The 19,784-nt window shown below is 41.4% G+C and overlaps 2 protein-coding genes across 3 annotated transcripts; both read right to left on the bottom strand.

The window, feature by feature from the left end:
* Nucleotides 1-596: 596 nt before the first annotated feature.
* Nucleotides 597-3,327, bottom strand: LOC127968056 (UPF0669 protein C6orf120 homolog). The gene is made up of 2 exons (XM_052568921.1): nt 3,168-3,327; nt 597-1,693 (listed from the first exon to the last, which is right to left on the bottom strand). The coding sequence occupies exon 2, from the start codon at nt 1,652-1,654 to the stop codon at nt 1,094-1,096; it is 561 nt and encodes a 186-aa protein (XP_052424881.1). The 5' UTR covers nt 1,655-1,693; nt 3,168-3,327; the 3' UTR covers nt 597-1,093.
* Nucleotides 3,328-4,996: 1,669 nt separating this feature from the next.
* On the bottom strand, nt 4,997-7,718 carry LOC127968054 (keratin, type I cytoskeletal 13-like). 2 transcript variants are annotated; one of them, XM_052568917.1, is made up of 8 exons: nt 7,176-7,718; nt 6,921-7,003; nt 6,373-6,529; nt 6,114-6,275; nt 5,878-6,003; nt 5,526-5,746; nt 5,396-5,409; nt 4,997-5,304 (listed from the first exon to the last, which is right to left on the bottom strand). In XM_052568917.1, the coding sequence occupies exons 1-8, from the start codon at nt 7,635-7,637 to the stop codon at nt 5,186-5,188; spliced, it is 1,344 nt and encodes a 447-aa protein (XP_052424877.1). In that variant the 5' UTR covers nt 7,638-7,718; the 3' UTR covers nt 4,997-5,185. The 2 variants fall into 2 exon arrangements, with proteins under 2 accessions (XP_052424877.1, XP_052424878.1); XM_052568918.1 differs by lacking the exons at nt 4,997-5,304; nt 5,396-5,409 and having other exon boundaries at nt 5,522-5,746; nt 7,176-7,717.
* Nucleotides 7,719-19,784: the final 12,066 nt, after the last annotated feature.

Below are 19,784 nucleotides of genomic sequence, written 5' to 3'. Positions count from 1 at the left end.
TTTTTAAATATAAGCAAAGCTGAATTTTCAGCATAATTACTGGAGTCTAATGGTTAATGAAACTATGTAGCGCATCTGAAGCGTTGTTGCCAAGTTTCACTAAAGGAAATAAGTTATTTAACATAAGCAAAAAATAAGTAAACCTTTCTGGGAAAACAAGGCCAAAATAAGTGACGCTTGCACATATAAAAGCAGCGTTTAGTTGGAAAAGCTCGTAGTTTGCATGAAAACAGGCACAAGGGTGCTCATAAAGTCAGATTTGGCAATTCAATGTAGTACGACACAGAGTCAAAGTTAAATCTATAAAGTTAATTTACATTGAATGAAAATAAAGCATAAAAAGAGCCCGTTCCTAAAATTTTAAAAATAGGCCATACACATAAAAAACATAGGGGGGGAAAAGACATTACAGAATGAAATGGGTGTAAATTATTATTATTATTATTTTAATAATTTGTTTAACTTACAAATTTGTGAATGAAGTGCTACAGGTATTACTCACATTCTAAAACAATTTAAAAATGGAAATCCCATCTTGTTATTTGCAAAATAAAAAGAACTGAACACGATTATAAGTAATGCTGGACACAGAGCACTTTTCAAAAATAAGTGATTATTTTATTTGTATCTTACAACTACAGATGCAGAAGATTCATTGCTGCTTATTAGTCAACAGACTCTTCTTCACAACAGGCACAGCCATACGACCTTTGTGTGATTGCATAGTGCAGTTTAAAACCTAAGACTCAACTCAGTAAAAGACAAACAAATGCACCACGCAACCTTTTTTTAAACTCCACCAATAAAATGTAAACTTGTGTTCGAAAAATCAGGTGCTATCAATTGTGTTGATATGCCATCTAATTTGACAAACAAATGTATAATTTGCATATTAAAATTTGGGATGAATTCGACATACTCCCTACAGAGTGTTGATGGTGCAACTCTAGAGGATTACAACAAAACTCCAGGCAAAGCACTTCTAGTTTTTTGTCAAAATGATGAAAAAAAAAAAAAACTGCTAATATGATCTAAATGAGAAAGAATGTTTAATTGTGGCAAGGGTGTTATTTTGGCAGCTGGAACATCAAAATCAAAACAAAATTTCAAGTATGATTTTAAGAATCCCAATGAGAATAGTCCACAGGATTGACTCCTCTTCTTCCATCACGTCTGTAGGGCCCTGAGAGTGTTGAGACTGAGCAGGAGTCTCACCTGAGGAGTAAGAGTTTTTCTCCGTTTCCTCTTCTGTAAGTACCGTCTGGTCATAAAACACCTTCATCTCAAACTCACTCTCCATGTAGGAGGGATGTCCGTAGATCCCGATTCCAACAGGCCTAACAAAATCCCCCGGGACGACCACCACGTCCTGGCCACAGGTGGTCGACTGAAGCTTGTAGGTATCAAAGTTTGGCCGCGGCGTCTTGTCAGAGATGTAGAGGTCCGCATCTCCCTTAAGGCTCTGCATGTACAGGATAATGCATCCTTCATGGTTGAGACGCAGGTAGCTGTAGTTTCCCGCACCGATGTGGCCCTGCACGACGTGGAGCAGGACCCATTCATCCGGCACAGAAGACTTCTCTGAAGGTTGCAGAGAGCCCAGGGCCCGGGACAAGGCCGCCAGCACCAACAAACCACCGCACCACAGCACCATGGTCACATCTGCCAGACCCCAGCTACATCTGTAACCTCCCTGCAATCACAAATATACATTATTTCAGTATCATCTGGATTTAGATATTAAAAAAATATATAATTTGGCATTTGGATTGCATCAAATTTTGACCAGGTTTTTAAAATGAAAAAAGGGTTCTGAAAACGGAGTAACTAAGTGTTGCTTAAAACATTTTAGTAGTATTGGGATACATTAGATCACATTTTTTTTTTTTTAAATAAAACTTGCATTACCCTGATTGCATCAGAAGAGTGGAATAAAATGTAACAAACTGATGACTGGAATAAAATGTAACAAAACTTTAAAACTGGTTCACTTACATTAGTATTATGTATAATATACACATGTTTATATTTTGCACTAACTCATGTTGTGTTTCAGTCATTTTGACCTGGATAGGTCTTTTCACCTGTAAATAGCTATGTTATCACATTATATTAAAACCTACTGATTTTACTCACACAAGGTATTACAACTTCCCAAAAAAACTACTATTTTTGTAAAAAAAAAAATTTGTTTAAATAGATTTTTAAATAAATCCCCACGTTCTTACCCTTGTGGTTTTCCCAGCCAAAAATGACTGGCCTGGAGAATTTTTTTTTTTTTTTGACTGTAAATCATTATGTTTTTATCATTCTTACTGAGATTTTTCAAAAGTGGTGCTCTGGACCTGATATGAGCCTACACTGATACAAACTAAACAAAACAAAGATTAAAGGAGTACATTTAACTAGAAAATACTGTAGCGTTTCCTATTGAAAATAATATTTTTTCATGCTTTTTCTTTTGTTTTCTTTTTAAATGTCTAAAATATGTTTTGTTTTGTTTTTTTAGTGTAGGCTACTGTGACATATGGCCAGGAGAATCTTCCCATAGATGCATTCTGAATCTAAACCTTGCATAGCTGTGAAACGACTTCACTGGACACACTTCATACATCTGGAGCGACAGCAGGCTGTTAAAAATATCTCTGTCGCTATTTCCAATCAGCCACAAACATGGTCATGTAAGTTACTGTAAGTCCAACCAGGAAAAACATACTCGAATATAACTCTACATACTTTCACCAAACGATGCACCAGGGCATATGGAAAGTCCTACATTAGTCAAATAATTTTGGTGCATAAACAAACAACGGAAAATGCAAGAATTACTTAAAATATGTCATTCAAAAGTCTGTCTGAACGTAAAGCGCTTAAAAATAAACAGACACCCATCAAGTTAGCTTCAAAAGACTCGTTTTTGAAATATATGATAGACTATAAAAATATTTAACGTTACTCAGTGTGACACACTATAACACATTTCGTTTTTAAACTAAATTGACTTCTAATTCCTGAAGGCTGCAGCTGCACTAAAGAATATGTGAGCTATTTAGCTAACGTTAGCTGGCTAACAGACCAGTAGTTTTACTGAGACTGGAACAAAAGAACAATTCGTAATTAACGCAGGTGCTTTGATATGTTGACAGATATTAATTATTTTGAGTTACCGGTGCATTGTCAAAAATCCTCCATGGGAAAGGACAGTCGGCGTCGTTATATTTTGAATTCGCTCTTACAGGTGTTGGGGTGACAACTGGACGCTCTTGCTCTCTGGGACTCGATGGCGTTATGATGCGCACGCGCGCCCTCTCTTGGTCAGGAGGACAGCAGAACATCTGAGCATGCGATTTTCTGCTAATATATGATTTTCCCTTCTTTTTCTTGTTGTTTTTTTTTTTTTTTTATTATTTATCACAAAGAAAAATAATTCTCTAGTGATATTTGCAAACAGCCCAACATTATTAATGGACAATTTAAATTAGTGCTAATAGTGTTATACAGCCTACAGTTAACATTTAAACGAAATAGTCTAATTAGTTAGAATTTTTTTTTTTCCGTTTTCGAAGCACTATTTGGACGTTTAAGTAACTTTGTTGTGTTTTTTAAATTAGTTTTAAAAAATATCTATAGTTTTTATTAATTTGTATTCCAGCTTTAATTTTATAATATCAAGTTAAACAATTAAAATGATTTTTTTTTGTCTTGGAAACTTGCTGAAATAAAATACATTTTTATAAAATATATACGTGTATATATATATATATATATATATATATATATATATATGTGTGTGTGTGTGTGTGTGTGTGTGTGTGTGTGTGTGTGTGTGTGTGTGTGTGTGATTTGTCAATTGTTTTGCAAATTCTTGATTTTAATTTTAATTCAATTTGTAGCATATAACTACGGTGCCCGTAAAATGTCTTGTTCGGTTTACTTAGTTTTGTCGTGGCCACGAAATAATAACTCGTGGGAACGTAATAATATGTCGTCGCCACGGGATATTCATTTGTGGGAACGTCATATTATGTCATGGCCACGAGATCATTTTGTCGAGGTAACGACATCCTTATGTCTTGGCCTCCAGATGCTATGTTGAGGAAACAACATCCATTTCTCGTGGCATCCTTATGTCCATGACTTCTTATGTTGAGGGAACGATATGTTTTTCTCGTTGCCACGAGTTTAATGCGTAAACAAACCTGCGTGACCATAGCAACCCAGGATTATCAGAAATGGATTCATTCATATTTTATTTTGATTTAAGTAATTATTATATTAACCATATTCTCTGGCTACTGGGCTGTATTAAATGCGATCGTCAGCATTCAAATGAAGTTTATCATACATAAATATGACATGTGCATAATAAAATATCAAAACTTTTTTTTTAATCCTACAGTCTTGTAATTCCATTAACTGATAGTACTTCCCACGTAATATGTGTACATTATTATTATTATTATTAGCCTTATCTTATTGGTTATATTTTTTTTAGTTTAGTTCCCTAAACTTTAGTTCCCTCCACATAAGAAGTCATGGACATAAGGATGTCGTTACCTCGACAAAATGATCTCGTGGCCACGACATAATATGACGTTCCCACTAGTTAATATGACGTTCCCACAAATAAATACTGTGGCCACGACATATTATCATGTTCCCACGAGTTATTATTTCGTGGCCACGACAAAACTAAGTAAACTGAACAAGTCACTTTAAGGCACCGTATATAACAGCATCACATTGCCAATAGGGGGAGCAGTAGTCAAGCAGGCAGGTCCAAGAGTGAAATTGTTTATGAAGAAAAAAAAAAGTTTAATTCATTTAAATTGTTTACTTATTTGCTTGTATTTTTTTGCTGTAAAATAAATACAAATCTGAACATAAATACTGGTCCTCATAAAACTAATTTGTGAGTGTGGTCTATGCTCTGTGTTTTGTTATTTTCAATTTAACACCATAGTATTATGCAAAATAATAACACAAATAACAAATATTTCTTGACAGCCATTTTATTTTCAGAGACAGGTTTTTCTCACATACAACAACATATCAGTGAGTGTCTTTTGATGTTTTATAAGTAACACATGTGCTTGTTTCTTTTCACAAACTGTGTATCAGCACTCATTTAAAATGAAATGTCTGCATGAGTTAATACTGTCTCAGAAAGAGGCATGCTGTGACTTTAGTAAATTTGGTGTGAAGTGCTGGTGGTTTGCTTGATTTGGACTGTTGGTCCACCAGTTGTGATGGTGTGAGAACCACCAGAGCATTGAGATCCACCTGAGATCACGATAGTTGATCCTGAAGGACAAGAGGGAAAGAGTTATTCATGTGTAATGTACAACATACACTGGCTGTCCTACCTTAAAATACAAAGAGAGATTTCAATTACCTGGAATTTGAGTCCTGGAAGAGTAATAGGAAGAAAAAATGTATTAGTGAAGCATGTGCGAGATAATATAACACAATACTCTGCTGATTTTAACTTAGATTAACCTTAAAAGAAAAAAACAACAACTTACTTGATGTCCTGATTTTCCAGGAGGCTCCTGTAGGTGCAGATCTCCTGCTCCAGACGTGTCTTGATGTCCAGCAGCAAAGCGTAATCACGTCCCTGCTGCTCAATGCTAGCCCGCATTTGACAAAGCTCGGCTTCCAGCATGTTGATTTGGTTCTGGTAGCCTGCTAGCATAGCGCTGTACCTAGCCTCTGTTTCTGCCAGTGAGTTCTCCAGTGCCGCTTTCTATTTGAGAACATGCACAAAAACATGATAAAGCACTGTTTCCCTGCTTGTTTTTAGTCTAGCTTTATATTTTCCTGCCTCTGGTTCAGATAATCGATTTAATCTCGCTCTACTTTCCACTTGTGTCTCACCATGCTGAGCTGAGACTGCAGCTCGATCTCCAGACTCTGTAAGGTGTTTCGTAGCTCTGTGACCTGCGATCTGGTCGTTTGTATGGTCTCTGTGCTGATGGCCACCTCTTTGTTAAACCCTGCCGTCTAAACAAAAGACAAAAACACTATATCACTACCCAGGCACTACTACGAGTGACATCTTGACAGCAAAGTAGAATTCAGATTTAGAATGAAGGAGAAAGAAGATGTCTTACCTTGTCTTTGAACCATTCTTCCTGTTCCCTGCGGTGTTTCTGTATGATGTTCTCATAATGAGCACGAATCTCATCCAGAACTCTGTTCAGGTCTTGCTGAGGAGCAGCATCCACCTCTACGTTCACTGTGCATGTCAGCTGTGACCTCAGTGCAGCCAGCTCCTGTAATGCCACAGTGTAAAATAATATGATATAATATAATACTTCAAAATTTAGGATCATTTCTACATAGATGATTTATCAGAAAAGCACTACACACCTCCTGGTGGTTCTTCTTCATACATGCCAGCTCTTCCTCCAGACAGTTGATCTGCATCTCCAGGTCGGCCCTTGTCATGTTTGTCTGGTTCAGTAAGTGGCGCAGGTTAGCAACGTCGGCCTCCACAGACTGACGCATCACCACCTCATGCTCATATCTGATTGACATAGAGAATCATTATTTAAACACAACCAATCTCATAAATACACACATGCACTACTGTTCAATAGATTGGAACCAGTAAGTTTTTTGTACATTTTGCAAGACGTTTCTTATGCTTACTGAGGCTGCATTTATTTGACCAAAATACAATGAAACTGTCATGTTGCAATATGTTTTAAAATGTAATGTAGGCCTATTAATGCAATGTCAACGCTGATTTATTTTAGCAACCATTACTCCAGACTTCAGTGTCACTTGATCCTTCAGAAATCATTCTTATATACTTATTTGCTGCTCAATGCTGAAAACAGTTGTGCTGAATATTTTATACAGCAATCTGGTTGCATCGACGTTCACAATATTGCGGTCAACACTATGTAGCTTACTTGATCCTGAAGTCATCGGCAGCCAGTTTAGCATTGTCAATCTGCAGAAGGACGTTGGCATTGTGGAGGGTAGCGTTTTTAATCTGAAATGTAAAAAATGTAATACATGAGAACACATAGACTTGCTTTATATGGACGTAGGCTATCATCAAACTCTGAGAAAGCAAGTCTCTTTTTTTAAGCTGCTGTATCCAAAATATAATTTGCACTAGAATGTGCTAGTAATGTTTCATATTTGTTCAGGCATCACTTTACCTTGTCTTTCAGGTCCTTGATGGTGTTCCAGTAGCAGCTGTAGTCTTTTTGGCACACCGGCCCCTTCTTCTCATAGCACTCACGGATCTGCCTCTCCAGGATGGCATTGGCAGCCTCCAGAGAGCGCACCTTCTCCAGGTAGGACGCCAGACGGTCGTTCAGGTTCTGCATGGTGGCCTTCTCATTCAGCTGGAAGTCATTTCCAGGCAGTATGCCAGCTGCATATCCTCCGTAATATCCTCCACCGTATCCTCCACCAAAACCATATCCTCCACCATATCCTCTGGGTCTGTATTGCAGCGAGGAGGAAGAGATGCGGGTGTTTCCACCTAAACCACTTCCATACACGCTGTAGGCTTTCTGTGGAAAGACCATGGAACCACCACAGCTCTTGGTGATGAAGGACTTTGAGGTCACGGTCTTGGGTCCTTTGAAGGATGTAACGCAAACAGAGGACGACATGGTGGATGGATACGGAGATGAGATGAGCCCAGAGAGGAAACCGTTGAGAGAGTTGTCCAGACGAGGATGGCACCTTTGAGCCCAGCTCTGACCTCTTATAGAGATGCAGATCCAGGGCGGCTCCAGGACTTTCTGGGTAGGCGAGGGAGGGTAGGGTGTGTGTGGGAGAGTGTATGTGTGTCAGTCCCACCAGTCACCACCAGCAGAGATGGAGCTTAAAGACCAGTGTTCAGGTTCCACCCTGGTGAGGAAGCTGCTAATGAATTTATGTGTTAACCGAATTAACTCATGAGAACTCCTCACCCTCAAGACTACAATGAAGGGAGTGCAGTAAAATAATTAGGCTTGTGACACACACTGTACGATGTGTGTGTGTGTGTGTGTGTGTGTGTGTGTGTTTACGTGCATGTACCAGTGTTTTGTGCCAATGAAGGAAATCTCTTCAACAGTACGGTGACGAAAAAGTTGCCTGAGCTGGTCATACAAGGTTGTAGATTTGATAAATTCACCATTTTCATCATAATAAAGAAGGGTTTGGTAGACATGTAACTCCCCGAGGAGATGTGAGATCATCTGTGGCAGTTTCACCTCCCTTGTACAGGTCACACGGATCAGCTTGAGTAATTGCATGCACAGTTTAGTTATTTTATTTTATTTTATTTTATTTTATTTATTGTGAATGCTGCATGTGTGCAGTATTTTAATATTTATTTAGTATGTAGACCAGTGCTTCCCAAACCTGTCCTAGAGGCCTCCCTGGGGAAGCAATGATGTAGACAAAAAACATACAAACATACAAAAGTACAAAAGATTCCACGTTTGTGTCCAAGTTTGTCACAAAGCGTGCATTAAATGTCTAAATTAAATGGTTTATTTTAAATGACTTAGATGAGTAAAATGTCTATTTTCAGAGTGTCCTATCTAATAAAGCTTCTTCATTCTATGTCTGAATTCAGAGTCAGGGAGAGTTGTTTATGTGCACTAGAGGGCACTGTGAGCAGCAGGTTGAGAGCAGTGCTGAATCTGATACTCTTGTCTCTCGTGGGTTCAGTGGTGGCGACTGTAATCCAAGCTACTGGGAGGCTGAGGCTGGCGGATCGCTTGAGCTCAGGGCTTATGGGCTGCAGTGTACTGTGTAGAGAAGGTGTCCGCACTAAGTTTGGTATTGATATGATGCTCCTGGGGTAGCTCGGGGCCAGCAGGTCATCTAAGGAGGGGTGAACCGGTCTAGGTCAGAGACGGAGCAGGTCAAAGCCCACGTGTCGGTCAGTAGCGGGATTGCACCTGTGAATAGACACTGCAGCACAAACTGAGCGAGACAAAAATTTTAATAAAAATTATCCCATATTATTAATCACCAATCACCGGGCGCAGCTGTGGCCTAATGGTAAGATAGTTGGACTTGTAACCCAAAGCTTGCAGGTTTGAGTCTCAGTGCTGGCAGGAGTTGTAGGTGGCAGAGAGAAAGGCACTGAATGCCCAGTTGCTCCCTGGGCGCTGGATCTATAGCTGCCCACTGCTGCAGGTGTGTGTTCACTTCTCACTGCTGTGTGTGTGCACTTGAATGGGTTAAATAGAGAGCACCACTTCAAATTATGGGTTACCATACTTGGCAAATGTCACGACTTTCACTTTCTTTAATCTCCATTGCTTTTGGTTTTGACAAATTTTTGAAGTTTGAATAATTGAAGGATAAAAGAAACTCAGATACTTTGATCTCCTGAGAAACAAACAATACAAACATTCACAGGCATCTTCGAGACACCCTAGGGAGTGGAGGTGCAGAAAACACCTCTCTCACAGCCCCTTTCACACTGCACATCGGACCCGCAATATTTCCGGAACATTGCCGGGTCGCCTTCTGTGTGAAAGCAACCACGTCCCGGGATTGATTACCGTATTGAACCCGGGTCGGGGACCTAGTAACATTGCGGGGTTCGACCCGGGACGATCACTGTGTGAACAAAAGCCAGATCTAATTCTGTGTCGAAGTGATGACGCGCGTTATCGCGCAACTCTTTACCGGCTGTTTTGAAGGAAGATCCACGTTCGCGACGAAAACATATGGGCAAACTATAATAAAGCAGATATTAGTTAGATCATCACTTCCCGCGCTGAAGCAGAGATCGTTTGCTAGTGTTTTTGACTCGTACATTACACGTCACGCGCTGATGTCACGTGTCGTTTACGGGATCTTCAAGGGTTGTGTGTGAAAGCACGCACATATACCGGGTCATCACTGGCAGTGTGAAAGTGCAAAATCTATCGACCCGGGAACAATTGCAGGAACACTTTACCTGTGTATTTGCCCGAATGGCAGTGTGAAAGGGGCTGATATAATGTTATCAGTTCCTTCTCATCCCCTTCCTCACACACACTCCATCCACTTGGTTAACTCAGAATGGTCAATAGTATAATGTTCTACATGAATGCAAGTAATATTTTCAGTCATGTTTGGAATCATTTGAATTGTCTCAGGGCGAGTGGAACAATGGTCTCAATCTTACAAAAGTAGACCCAGGGGCCTCCATGTAAATTACCTTCTGTTCCCTTTGAGCTGTAAACCACCCAAGTTAGGGACCCGAATAAATGCAAATTCCAATTGTTAGTTCCTGTCTCCATCTCTGGGGATGTTTGTCTTGGTCTGAGGTACTTAAGGAAATGCTGCAAGAGAATCAGGGCCAACTGTACCCGGAATGAGCCCATGGTATGAAGTGTGTTCACACACTTCATAAAATCAGGTATGCATCTTTTACTCTTAAATTCATCTTTGGGAATTTGATGTCTTGTACTGATTAAAAACCATGCTGTGTATTGTAAATAACGGTGTTTTATACTTTTAATAACCTAGTAGTAAAACAATGTAAATGGGGCAAAAATGTTTAGAAAGATTTCTAGTCTCCCCCTCCCTTGCTTCACAGTGGTTTGATCCAAATGTACATCACCTCAGTTGCAGAGTCCGTGGTTTTCCCGTGGAACTGTGCTACTTCTGTTACTGTGGGTTGAAGCAACCCCAATAACGTGATATAAATATGATTTTTACCAGGGAACCCCCCTCAAAACGTAATTGGGCTAGTTTTGAGTAGAAATTGGGTGGGTTTTGTTGTCAAAACCTAGCATTACTGCAGCACACACACACACAAGTCTGGTGAGCGAGAACAAGATCAATAGTCGTAGTACTCAACTGTCAAGGTTATTTTATTCACAAAAAAATTGTATGAAGTAATTATTTATCTTTAATACAGATCATGCAGCATATTTTTCGATGAGTCTGCTATGTTAGCAATAAAAACGTTTCCATGACCATAACAGCTTGAAGTTGTCTAATTAGGCACAGTCTTCCTGCTGCATTTATAGTAGTAGGCTTTATTGTCCTTACAAGTACAATTTTAGCTGTATCATTTGTGTCCCCTTCAAAAATTGCTCTTGAGAAATTGTATGTTTATTGCCAACAACCTCAAATGTACACCCCTGCCTAAGCCATATCCAGTTTGAGTTTCTCCACTTCTTTTTTTTCATAATTTTAAAAATCTAACTTAAACTTTTAAACTTTGTTAAAGTTTAACAGTGCGTAGTGCTTAAAGCCACATTAAAATGGAATGTTTACGGCCACAAGCATGCCCAAGATTAACTGCCTTTAACTGAAAAAATTGTGTTAACTATTGTCCTTTTGCATTATTGACACACCATTTTCCTATTTAATACTGTAAAGCTGCTTTGACACAATCTAGTCTCAGCCTCGGACGCCTTCCCACGGACCGTTGGCTGAACGTCTGATGCATATGGCACACAAAATTGGAAACACTTCAGGAGTGTCGAAGTCATCAACAGATTGCTTGAATTTTGGAGCATTTCAATGAGACACGTGTGTCACGTTCTTTAACGTTCCTCCAGGAGTATTTAAATATCTAAAGTTTGCAGCACAGAATCTTTAAAATATGTTAAAGAGTTTTACACACTGGTCTGTTATTGTGGCAACATTTCCACACCTCGAAACACGACGATGAACGAAACGAACTGTGATTGGTTGTTTGACATGTCGGTCAAACGACCTCATGGGTGGGCCTTGGCCAATGAAAGATGCCATAGATTACAGACCTTCAGTCTAGAAAACATATGAAGGATTTTCTAGAAACAAGGTTAAAATAAAATTTTGTGTTCCCATCCTAACAAAACAATACGGTACTTTATTTACTAAATTAAGTTAATCTAACCATATCCAAAAACTCGCTCACTCTGCCATTATTTAATAGATGCACTAGATTTGTATTGAATAGTACGTGGAGACACGTTTTTAGAACACACTGAGCAATACAACACTGCACCACTGCCAGTTTTTGGTAAAAATGCCGTACCACACCCAATCAACAACCTCTGATTGCAGCAACTTGTTCTGAAACTGTACCGCAATTTTATTTCTGATTCATAGCATTCCCTGAAGTCAACAGGACTGGAACCATTCTAAAAACAAATGGCAAAATTTTAGCTCATCTCATCAGTCAGCATCTGAACAAAATTAATGCCACGATGTCTGCCAATGAGTCTGCTTTCCTGTAGAGACACAGTTGAGAGTTAATTTTCTCTCTACATTTCACTAAATCTTTTGTTCTTGTCTCTTTATGAAGATTACTGATCATTACATGACCTGTTACATCATGCAAATCATGTAAGCGCAGAACAAATGTGTCCTTAATCTTCACAAATTAAGGCAAGATACACTTTCATTCATCCAAAAAAAGTGTACATACATGTGTAAGGTCCAGCCACTCGGCCCAAGGAAGGTATCCGGTGCTGGATGAAGGTTTCCTGCGTGTTCGGTCTTTCAGGGCGAAGAGTTATTCAATTTAGGTTAAACTCAAATCTGACTCCATTTTATCATTTAATCTGACTCCATTTTCTTATGATCTCGAATTTAGGTTGAAGTACAAATTGGTTGTATGCCTTTTTAATGAATATTCTTCTGACATTTGATAATTGTAGTTAACTCTATTTTTATATTAACTTGTTCATTCGGGTGCTCATGCTGCTAACAAGGATACAACGTAATCTACTAGTCAATAATTACAGAGTAAGACAGAATAGAATCAAAATGTAACAATTTATTAACAGTCAGGTAGATATGTATTTTGCCAATTACATATCCAATTGAACCACATCAAATCATATCAATACAAAACATAAAATTCTCAAAGATGAATCTAAAATTAAAATGCATACCTGACATTAGGAAATACATAGTATGAAGTGAAGAGACACACAACACACTACGGGCTTTCTGGCTCCAGAAATCGCCCTGATCCTTTAAATACCTCAGACCGAGACAAACATCCACCGAGATGAAGACAGAAACTAACAATTGGAATTTGATTATTTGGCCAGATGGCAGAGGGAAGGTATGAATTAAGTGAATTTAGATGAATTAAAGACCCAAAGGGTTGACAATGCCTGACTACGCCACCCTGGGAATCTCACCCAGGGAATTTATTCGAGATACTATATACTATCCCCCACTCTGTGGCAAAATAGACAATGGAGACAGAGGTACTGGTATAAAAATATAACTATTTATTTTGAATTTAATGACAAAAGCTTAAGATGCATTCACTTTAAAAATGGGACCAGAATTACACAAATGGTCCAGCAAAGACAATGAGGAGCTGCAGCCTGGGCTACATGACTGGCCGTACAGGCCTTTACTCTAAGTACACTGCACACTCACACCAATCCAAAAGCCCCAGTGCACACGGCAAATCACAGCACTCCGTGAGGAAACACCTTCACCACCCAAAGACAGACTTCAGCCCTGCTCTCCTTAAAAGGCCTGCAGCTCCTGTAACACAGAATCTAAAAGACAAACACACACTCAAACATAAACAAAAATAATTAAGACAATATTTAGGCAGGCAACACAGCTGACACTTAATGCCTGACAAAGTTAACCAAATTAAATCAAATTAATAAAAATAAAACAAAACCAATTGTCACTGAAACAAACAAATCACGCCAGTACACTGGCAATAATGCAGAAATTAACCCAAAATAACAAATAAACCAATTAAATGAAAACACAACTGGACCATATAAATGCAAAAGCACTCCCACACCACTCAGCGGATTCACAACCGCATTAAAACGGAATTCCCTAATGTTCAACCGGAACAAGACAGCGGTGACGTCACTGCATGCCCCTATCACCCTACAACATAGGGGAAAACTAATCATGTTAACCAGTCACCATAAGACATTTATGTAATAAACCAACATGAATTAAACCTACCAGATAACAGGCACCCGGGAGTCAGTAGAAGTGAAGATAATATTCCATAAATTAATGCGAAGTATAGTTTCAGTTTAATCACTCAGCCGGTGGAGCTCAGGATACGCGAGGAAAATAACTCAGCATAGCAACTTTATTTATTTTATTTATTCCGCACGCTATTACAGCCATTCAAAACGCATAACGTTACCTGAATGTGGTCGCATATACAGATGCGAGACACACACCGCCACCAACAAGTCAAAGCCACAATATCTGCAGCCACGGAGATAACTACAGTTGCCACAATCGTCCTGCAAAGCCAAAGTTACAACAGCCCTTAGTCCATGAACCAGAAGCAAAACGGGATCCCGGGAAGTGATGCTCGTCTAAGTCACATGCACATGTTGTTTATATACACGTAATCCAACCCCCTCTATCAGCCCCAAACAATGAATAAACTAATGCCTAATGGACTACCGATCTCTACCTGTCACAGGACTTCTCTAAACACAGGGTCAGCCCTCTGTAAAGACCACATCTCCTCACCTGAGTAACTGGGAAAAGACATCTTAACAGCCTGAGTAACTGGAAGGACCACCCTATCTTCCAAGGCCTGATGTACCTCCACAGGCAACACTAGTGCCCAAGGTCTCAATACCCAAACCCCAATTAAGGGAGCATGGTGGGTTCTGTCTGGAGAGGGCATCTGCATTCTTATTACTTCTACTTGACCTATACCTGATCTCAAAATCAAAGGAGGCCAGTTGTGCAGCCCAGCGCTGTTCTGTAGCACCAAGTTTAGCTGAAGCCAAATGACTTAGGGGGTTGTTGTCTGTAAACACCACATTTCTGCCCTAATAGGTATTCCCTAAATTTCTCGGCCATGGCCCACCTGAGCACAAGAAACTCCAATTTCATTGAGCTATAATTTGACATATTGCGCTCAGTGGGCCGAAGACTGCGGTTGGCAGAGGCAACGGGCCGCACCTGACCTCCCTGCTCCTGGGAAAGGACTGCCCCCAGTCCTGCATGACTGGCATCCACTTCCAGGATAAAAGGCTGGGAAAAGTCTGCATATGCCAAAACGGGTGCTGATGTAAGTTTACTTTTCAGCCCATCAAAACTCTGTTGGCACTGGTCAGTCCATGCTGCCCTGAAATCCTGAGAAGCTCACTTCCTGGGCCTTACCTCTGCAAATTCAGACACTAACCGATGTAATGGAGCCGCAAATTTTGCAAAGCCCTTGACAAATCGACGATAGTAACTTGCGAACCCCAGAAAGGAATGCAACTCACCAACAGTCTCTGGTTGACGCCACTGTGACACTACCTCCACCTTACTGGGGTCTGTGAACACCCCCTCAGAGGAGATCACATGCCCAAGGTATTTTACCGCTCTCTGAAAAAATGAGCATTTCTCCAACCTAGCCTTTAACCCCTCCCGCTCTAATCGACTCAAGACAACTTCCAACCACATCAGATGTTGGGCCACAGATGACGAGAACACAATGTCATCAAGATATAACAGCAGAGATTGCCCTTGCTGATCACCAAATAATCGTTGCATCAGCCGCTGAAAGGTCCTAGGGGCATTACAAAGCCCAAAGGGCATACGGTTGTACTCAAATAACCCAAAGGGGGTACAAAAAGCAGTCTTGGGTCAATCTCTCATGGCCATCGGGACTTGATTGTACCCGCTGGCTAAATCCATGGCGGAAAACCAGAGGGCCCCAGTTAGGGAATCCAAAGATTCCTCGATGCGTGGTGAAGGAAATGCATCCTTGCGAGTCTTTGAATTCAACTGACGGAAGTCTACACACATGCGCAGACTACCGTCCTTTTTCTTTACCAAGACTATTGAAGAGGCATAAGGGCTACTGCTCTCCCTGATCACTTGCGCCTCAAGTAGCTGATTAATATGGGCTTTAACGACCTCATACTCTGAGGGGGGTTTTCTTTGATAGCGCTGTCTAATGTGGATATTGTCAACCAGAAGGATCTCATGGATAATCAAATTGGTACACCCCAGATCGCCCTCGTGTGCAGAAAACACTGCATGATAGTCCAATACAGCACTTACCTGAGAGCCCTGACCACTAGCGGAGAGCACCTGGGAGCCCTGGACGCCAGTGGCAGCAACAGACTGTACCTCTACCACCTCAGTGGGCAAGCTGACCACTAAGACACTATTCAGACTACCTAAAATGCTACGAGGGTAAAGCAACACATCCAATGTCCCTACATTCACCACAGGTACGTAAACCGTACCATGGATAACTTTTATCAATGCAGGAGAGGCCAAAAATCCAGAAGGCAAACCCTCCCCCAAGGGTTCGAAAAGCACAGTGGTATCTGCAAATGCTTGTAACATGTTGCGGCCACTAACTTTATAGTACCACCAGGAATACGACATGCACGACGGCCACGTACTCTAACCTTGCCCACACTGCTCTCACTGGGCTGGGTACTAGCTTGCTGACAATGCTGAAGGGCCTGAACCATAATACTTGGGGCCTGTGACACCGACGGCAGGCTGAATAAGGCGGGGCCATGCTGCCCAAAGAGCTCCTGGTAACAGCGCCGTAGAATATTCATCCCTAAAACTCCCGGGACTCTAGTGCACGGCCCACCCGGAGGATCCCTGACCACCAGGACCCCACAGTTTGGCACCCGCCTGCCGCACAGCTCAACATCCAACTCGATACACCCGACGTATGGTATCACAAGGCAATTAGCGGCACGAAGCTGTAACCAGTGACATGTCTCCATCCCTCCCTGTCCCCACTGTTCGCTGTACTCACGGAAACAACTCTCTGTTATGGTGGACACCATCGATCCAGTGTCCACCAAACAGGAGATCGAAACGCCACCAAAAAGGGCAATGAGATGAGGGCAAGATGAAACTAACTGATGCACGGAAGTAATGGGATTTAAAATAGAGCCATCAAACTCCCCAACCGAACAGTGGCTCTGCAGTTCAGTGGGTACTAGTTTTCCGACCGCTGTACAGAATGAACTGGTTCTTCCCAGGTTGCAGACACAAACCTGGAAGGAGGCCTTGACCGAGGGGGAGCACGCTGTCCATCGCAGTCCCTAGCAAAATGACCTTCACATTGGCACCGCCGACATATTACTGGACCACGACGAGGAGAGGTATTTCGGGACTGAAAGCTCTGTAATCGGGCAAGCCCTTGCGTAAGCTGACCTATTTGCTCTTGCTGCAACTTTAGCATCTCTCGCAAATCTGCAAATTCTGACCATGAACTACTGCTTTCAGCCTGTGGCTCCCGTTGTACCCCACACTGAAACCCATATGCTACCGGAAGTGACTGACTCCTAGGTCTCATTCCCCCGGGCGACCCTTTCCGTTCCCAACGTATCGCCTCACCCCGGACATCTAAGAAGGTGCATAATGGCTGCCGGCGCACCAATTGTTTAAGTTCACGACGCAATGTCGAAATTGGTCGTGAAATAATATTTCCGCATTTGGCATGGCAGAGGACGACTGCTGCTTAACTTTCTCCTGGAGGCCCATCAGGGCAAGGGAGAACTCCAAAAGGATACCTGACGCTCCACAAAATTTTGGACATTTCCGGTCTCTAGGGACAAAAACAAACCTATCCGCTGATCGGGCACCAGCACCGGGCAAAATAGGCCTTGCTGCCGCATCATTGCCAGGTGTGGTATTACTCACTAGGGAACTTACTGAAGGTTGTTCCTGCCTCAACCTCTCATTCTCCACTCTCAACTGAGCCACCAGGTCCCGTAGCTCCTGCACTTCTCCCTCCATCTTGAACAGTAAGCAAACAATTAAATTACCTGCAAAAATAAGATTGGAGAGAACAGTTGAACATACACCGCTGTCTTGTTCCTACATACACTTTACAAAAACACATACACACATTAAACCCAAAACCAATACCAATGTCTAAACAAAACAAGAAAAACCACAGAAGCAGGGTCCTGCCGACTATGCCAGTTTGTGGCCAGATGGCAGAGTGAAGGTATGAATTAAGTGAACTTAGATGAATTAAAGACCCAAAGGGTTGACAATGCCTGACTACGCCACCCTGGGAATCTCACCCAGGGAATTTATTCGAGATACTATACACAGGTCCCCACTCTGTGGCAAAATGGACAATGGAGACAGAGGTACTGGTATAAAAATATAACTATTTATTTTGAATTTAATGACAAAAGCTTAAGATGCATTCACTGTAAAAATGGGACCAGAATTACACAAATGGTCCAGAAAAGACAATGAGGAGCTGCAGCCTGGGCTACATGACTGGCCGTACAGGCCTTTACTCTAAGTACACTGCACACTCACACCAATCCAAAAGCCCCAGTGCACACGGCAAATCACATCACTCCGTGAGGAAACACCTTCACCACCCAAAGACAGACTTCAGCCCTGCTCTCCTTAAAAGGCCTGCAGCTCCTGTAACACAGAATCTAAAAGACACACACACTCAAACATAAACAAAAATAATTAACACAAGATTTAGGCAGGCAACACAGCTGACACTTAATGCCTGACAAAGTTAACCAAATTAAATCAAATTAATAAAAATAAAACAAAACCAATTGTCACTGAAACAAACAAATCATGCCAGTACACTGGCAATAATGCAGAAATTAACCCAAAATAACAAATAAACCAATTAAATGAAAACACAACTGGACCATATAAATGCAAAAGCACTCCCACACCACTCAGCGGATTCACAACCTCATTAAAACGGAATTCCCGAATGTTCAACCGGAACAAGACAGCGGTGACGTCACTGCATGCCCCTATCACCCTACAACATAGGGGAAAACTAATCATGTTAACCAGTCACCATAAGACATTTATGTAATAAACCAACATGAATTAAACCTACCAGATAACAGGGACCCGGGAGTCAGTAGAAGTGAAGATAATAGTCCATAAAACAATGCAAAGTATAGTTTCAGTTTAATCACTCAGCCGGTGGAGCTCAGGATACTCGAGGAAAATAACTCAGCATATACGGTCATCATCCGCGCATACGCAGCATTGTACTGACTACAATGAAAGCATGAATTACTAACGAAACACAAGCAAATCCGCATGCTATTACAGCCATTCAAAACGCATAACGTTACCTGAATGTGGTCGCATATACAGATGCGAGACACACGCCGCCACCAACAAAGCCACAATATCTGCAGCCACGGAGATAACTACAGTTGCCACAATCGTCCTGCAAAGTCAAAGTTACAACAGCCCTTAGTCCATGAACCAGAAGCGAAACGGGATCACGGGAAGTGACGCTCGTCTAAGTCACACTCGCATGTTGTTTATATACACGTAATCCAACCCCCTCTATCAGCCCCAACCAATGAATAAACTAATGCCTAATGGTATACCGATCTCTACCTGCCACAATTTAGGTCAGGTCCCAGACCAGGGTAGTTTACACCTCAATGGGAACAGAAGGTAATTTACATGGAGGACACTAGAGCCCCTTTCACACTGCCATTCCGGCAAATACAGGGGTAAAGTGTTCCTGCAATTGTTCCCGGGTCGCTAGATTTTGCACTTTCGCACTGCCAGTGATGACCTGGTATATGTGCGTGCTTTCACACACAACCCTTGAAGATCCCGTAACGACACGTGACATCAGAGCGTGACGTGTAATGTACGAGTCGACAACGCTAGGCACGTTATACTTTCACTGAAGCAAGCAAACGATCTCTGCGTCAGCGCGGAAAGTGAGGAACTATCTGATCTCTGCTTCATTACAGTTTGCACATATGTTTTCGTCGCGAACGTTGATCTTCCTTCAAAACAGCCGGTAAAAGAGTCGCGCGATAACGGAATTAGATCTGGCTTTTGTTCACACAGCGCTCGTCCCGGGTCAA

This window comes from Carassius gibelio, chromosome B11, assembly GCF_023724105.1.
Source record: "Carassius gibelio isolate Cgi1373 ecotype wild population from Czech Republic chromosome B11, carGib1.2-hapl.c, whole genome shotgun sequence".
NCBI classification, from domain to species: domain Eukaryota; kingdom Metazoa; phylum Chordata; class Actinopteri; order Cypriniformes; family Cyprinidae; genus Carassius; species Carassius gibelio.
Note: the sequence above shows the minus strand (reverse complement) of the source record. Positions and strands in the feature narration are given on the sequence as shown.

Excerpts from the sequence above, each read along its gene's own strand:
- LOC127968054 (XM_052568917.1), bottom strand. The coding sequence starts at position 7,637 with ATGTCGTCCTCTGTTTGCGTTACATCCTTCAAAGGACCCAAGACCGTG. Across the intron at positions 7,004-7,175 it reads TCAAGGACCTGAAAGACAAG|ATTAAAAACGCTACCCTCCA; the intron begins GTAAAGTGATGC and ends TTTACATTTCAG. Across the intron at positions 6,530-6,920 it reads GCCGATGACTTCAGGATCAA|ATATGAGCATGAGGTGGTGA; the intron begins GTAAGCTACATA and ends TATGTCAATCAG.
- LOC127968056 (XM_052568921.1), bottom strand. The coding sequence starts at position 1,654 with ATGGTGCTGTGGTGCGGTGGTTTGTTGGTGCTGGCGGCCTTGTCCCGG.